Source organism: Cupressus sempervirens, chromosome 3 (genome assembly GCF_028749045.1).
Source record: "Cupressus sempervirens isolate cs-2001-9-10 chromosome 3, ASM2874904v1, whole genome shotgun sequence".
Lineage (NCBI taxonomy): Eukaryota > Viridiplantae > Streptophyta > Pinopsida > Cupressales > Cupressaceae > Cupressus > Cupressus sempervirens.
The window spans coordinates 231,752,293-231,756,858 of NC_143120.1; the positions used below are offsets into that span (position 1 = coordinate 231,752,293).

General features: G+C 41.8%; 1 protein-coding gene across 1 annotated transcript; it reads left to right on the forward strand.

Moving 5' to 3' along the window:
• Positions 1-306: 306 nt before the first annotated feature.
• On the forward strand, positions 307-4,360 carry LOC149565697 (uncharacterized). The gene is made up of 2 exons (XM_089816366.1): positions 307-3,574; positions 3,695-4,360. Exons 1-2 carry the CDS (start codon positions 310-312, stop codon positions 4,192-4,194), a joined length of 3,765 nt encoding a protein of 1,254 aa, XP_089672492.1. The 5' UTR covers positions 307-309; the 3' UTR covers positions 4,195-4,360.
• The last annotated feature ends 206 nt before the right edge of the window (positions 4,361-4,566 follow it).

Consider the following 4,566-nt stretch of genomic DNA (forward strand, 5'->3'; position numbering starts at 1 on the left):
TTAAAAAAAGAAGGAAAAAAAAAAAAGATCACTTTGTTTAGACTATAAATCAACACAATTTTAGATATTATAATTTTTTAACTGTATTAAAGAAAAAAAAAACCTATTCATCATCTTTTAGCATTCATCATAGATTAGTGATAGTGATTCAAAATATTAATAAAAATATTTAATACAACGAAATTCAAAAACTGAAAACAAAATAGTGAGCTCCTCCTAAATTTAAAACTCATCTACAATAAGGTGTAAGCAATTGCAGTCGCGGGAGCATTAATTCCACTGGCACACATGGATTATTCGGAAAGGCCAATGAATTGCATGGGGCAGTTCATTCTTTTACTCCTCTTCACTACTTTTATCTCGGTTACATTGTCGTCCAACGAGTTGCAGATTGATGCAGAAGGTTTGCTTCAATTAAAATTGTCTATAAAAATGGATGCAAAACGTTCCTTGTCCAGCTGGATAAACGGAAACGACATTTGCAACTGGACTGGAATAACTTGCGATGGCAGTGAAAGGGTTGTGAGTCTTGTTCTCAAATACAGGGGATTGTTGGGTACAATACCACCTCATATTGGCAATCTGTCTTCTCTCACAAGTCTAGACCTCTCTAATAACCATTTCTATGGCCAAATTCCTCACGAGCTTGGCAAGTTAGAGAAGCTGCAGTACATCAAGTTGTATGGGAACAATTTGCAAGGCCCAATTCCAATTACTCTGTTTGCATGCACAGATCTTTTACAACTCCGCTTGAACAACAATTTCTTGAGCGGGGACATCCCGTCTGAGCTGAGTTCCTTGCACAGATTGCAAATGCTCCATCTCTCTTTAAATAATCTGACCGGTGTAATTCCTCAAGAATTGGCAAATTGTACTGCGCTTAAAAGATTGGATCTTGGGTATAATCTTTTACATGGGAGCATCCCCAAGTCCAGCAGTAACTGCACAAAATTGCATCTTTTGTGGCTTCATGAGAATGCGCTGGAAGGGCCAATTCCATCGGAGATATTAACAGCATTGACTGGATTACAATATCTGTCTCTGTCGTCCAACAAACTCACAGGTACCATCCCCAGCGAAATCGGCAAATTATGGAGATTGAGGGCGCTTCAACTTCATACAAATGATATTACAGGTACCATTCCCCTGGCCCTGGCGAACTGTTCTTCTCTGAAGCTGATGGATTTATCTGTCAATGGTTTGTACGGCACCATTCCAGCAGAATTGGGTTCACTTACCCAACTGCACTGGTTATATCTCAGTAGTAACAGCCTGACCGGACCAATTTCTAGTTCTCTCATGAACTGTAGCCAATTGGAAAGAGTGATCATTCCGGACAACAAGCTTGAAGGTACAATTCCGGAGGTTATAGGCAACAAGCTTCCCAAATTGCAGATCTTGGATTTCGCGAAGAACAGGCTTACGGGTAGCCTTCCAAAATCTCTGGGAAATTGTTCTGCGCTCTATGGTCTTCAAGTTATATATAACAACATGAGCGGAGCAATACCCCGTGAATTGGGTATGCTGACTGGCCTACAACAGCTGCTTCTTGGTAACAACCACTTCGAGGGAAATGTTTTTCCTCTTCTGTTGAACTGTACAGAATTGGTAAGGTTTGGACTGGAAAAGAACATTTTCTTGGGCTTCATTCCTGCAGACATTGGCCTCAAGCTCCCCAACTTAGAATTAGTGGCCGGGGGTTTCAATCGATTCAGCGGGAAAATCCCAAATTCTGTGGGAAATTGTTCTCACCTCTCACTTCTAGACTTCGCAGGCAATCTGTTAACAGGGCCAGTGCCTCAAGAACTGGGAATGCTAACTGCTCTGCGGATACTGGAAATTTCGGGTAATAGCTTGTCAAGCGGGAAGTGCGCTACAATGTGTATATTAGACTTTTTCTCCAATTGCTCCAGTCTTGAAGTCCTTGATCTATCAGCGAACAATTTCAGTGGCACATTATCGAGGGGGATAGGAAACCTCTCTCCCAGGTTATCAATTCTTGATTTGGGCATGAACAACATAAGCGGGGATATACCTCAAGGGATTGGGAACTTTACGGGAATGATCAGGCTATCCCTCTATAATAACAGTTTCACTGGGAAAATTCCGAGTGGATTAGGCAATCTGAAGAATTTGCAAAAGTTGGAGTTGAACTCTAATAAATTGCAGGGCACCATTCCTTCAGAGTTTGAGATGCTGGTAGCCCTGAATTATCTAGGGCTTCAGCAAAATCATATCTCTGGATATGTTCCTTCGTTCCTGGGCAGTCTGCAACAGCTGAGGCGACTAGACTTAAGTCATAACGAGCTCAGTGGAAGGATACCGAATGCCATTGGCCAATGTTTCCGACTGGAGGGAATTGACCTCTCATACAACAGCCTCACTGGTAATATACCCCCGGAGATTTCAAGCCTCCGCTCCTTGGCCTTCTATCTCAATTTTTCCCACAATTCACTGACAGGGAAATTGCCCTCAATGGGAACAATGCAACATGTTCAAGCCATTGATGTCTCTGCTAATAATCTCTCCGGATCTATCCCTGGTGATATTGGCAGTTGCGTGGAATTGCAATACCTAAACCTTGCCCAAAACGAGTTGGGGGGAATAGTGCCAGTATCAATTGGGCAGCTCAAGAGCCTTGAAACCATTGATTTGTCTTTCAATGAGTTGTCTGGGTCAGTGCCAACCTCTATTGCAAATCTCACCATGCTCCGCCATCTAAATTTCTCTTACAACAACTTGAATGGGTCAGTCATAAGTGAAGGATCTTTCAAAAATCTAAGCGCAGCATCATTCTTGTCAAATCCAGGATTATGTGCAGCCTCTGGCTGGTTGAATTTACCAAATTGCACAAGGTCTGCCAAAAACCATAATTGGTTTGACAAGAAAGTTGTCTCGGTTGCTTCAATAGGCACATTCTTTGCACTGTGCTGCATTTTGGGGGCGTGCTACATTTGGTACAGAGTTTTTAAAAGAGCGCCAATGCTGAATAATTTGTTGGGGCAGGCTTTCATTTACATCTCCAGCGAGGAACTTCACAGGTCAACCCAAGGATTTAGTGCCGCTAACTTGTTGGGAGAGGGTAGCTTTGGGTCTGTCTACAAAGGAGTCCTGGATGATAACACATTGGTGGCTGTTAAGCTATTCAATAAGGACCTTCGAAATTCATACAGGAATTTCGTCAGGGAATGCAGAATTCTGGGCAAAATCAGGCACCGGAATCTGGTCAAAGTCTTGTCCTCTTGCTCAACTGAACATTTCAGCGCTCTGGTACTGCAGTTCATGTCAAATGGGAGCTTGGAACAACAACTGCACAGGGATGAAACAGGGTGTAGCTTGAGTTTGAAGATGAGGGTGAAGATTGCACTTGATGTGGCACGGGGGATGGCATATTTACACCATGATTGCTCTCCCCCTGTTCTTCATTGCGACTTGAAACCCTCAAATGTGCTAATGGATGAAACCATGACTGCCCATGTGGCTGATTTTGGAATTTCTCGTCTACTGACATCCCCTGTTTCTGCGATGAACAGCACATCCAGACTGAAGGGAACAGTAGGTTATTGTGCTCCAGGTAAAGATCCATGCCCAACATTCTTTTCAATTCTTTGTGTTTGTCTTGGCCTTTTTAACTTTACTCCCATGGATTAGTATGATTATCAACATTGAAACCCCCTTTTTTAACTGCTGCAAGAGTATGGAATGGGAGGAGAAGTGAGTAGGAAGGGAGATGTTTACAGCTTCGGGATACTCATCCTTGAAATGATGATTAAAAAGAAGCCCACTGATGAAATGTTCAGCGGAGAGATCACATTGCCGAGATGGGTGAGAAGAGCATTCCCCGAGGAAATAGAAGGAGTGGTGGATAGAGAGCTGCTGGTTGATGAGTTAGCTGTGGGAGAGTCAAGTTTTACTAATGGGACAACTGAAACTAATGGGGAAGAGTTGGAATCCTCTGAATCCACTGAGCATGGCAGTTTTCTGCTGCGTAGTTTCATTGGAGTGGGATTGCAATGCACGAGGGGATATCCAGGTGAGAGACCAACAATGAGAGAGGTGGAGGGCATGCTTGAAAAGATTGTGTATGGAAGGGCATATGGCAATTTAGAAGAGCGCCCATCCGTTCAGAATTTGTTGACTGCAGACAATCGCGAAGGCCATCGAAACAGCAGCTCAACTTCAAGTTCTGGTTAAAGCCAATCTCAAGTATTGGTTAAACCCAGAACATTCTTTCTAGAAAATAGCATTGAACTTATTTCACAAATAATATATAGCTTACGTAGGCCATGTTTTTCATGAGTAACAAGATTGGTGTTTCGGATATTATAGCATCTATTGCTATTGTGTCTTAACAAGAGATTCAAACCCCTATAGTTCCTGTGCATAGTATAATGCTTTTTAGATTTAGTGAAATAGTTAAAAACTTGGTAATTGGAAAATTTACAAATGATGATTGGAATTTGTAATGAAAGAAAAGTTTAATGAGTAGAAATTGGTAACTTTCCATTTTTCCAAGAATATTTATAAATGATGATTAAATTTGTAATGAAATAAAAGTTTTATGTA

Excerpts from the sequence above, each read along its gene's own strand:
- LOC149565697 (XM_089816366.1), top strand. The coding sequence starts at position 310 with ATGAATTGCATGGGGCAGTTCATTCTTTTACTCCTCTTCACTACTTTT. Across the intron at positions 3,575-3,694 it reads AGTAGGTTATTGTGCTCCAG|AGTATGGAATGGGAGGAGAA; the intron begins GTAAAGATCCAT and ends AACTGCTGCAAG.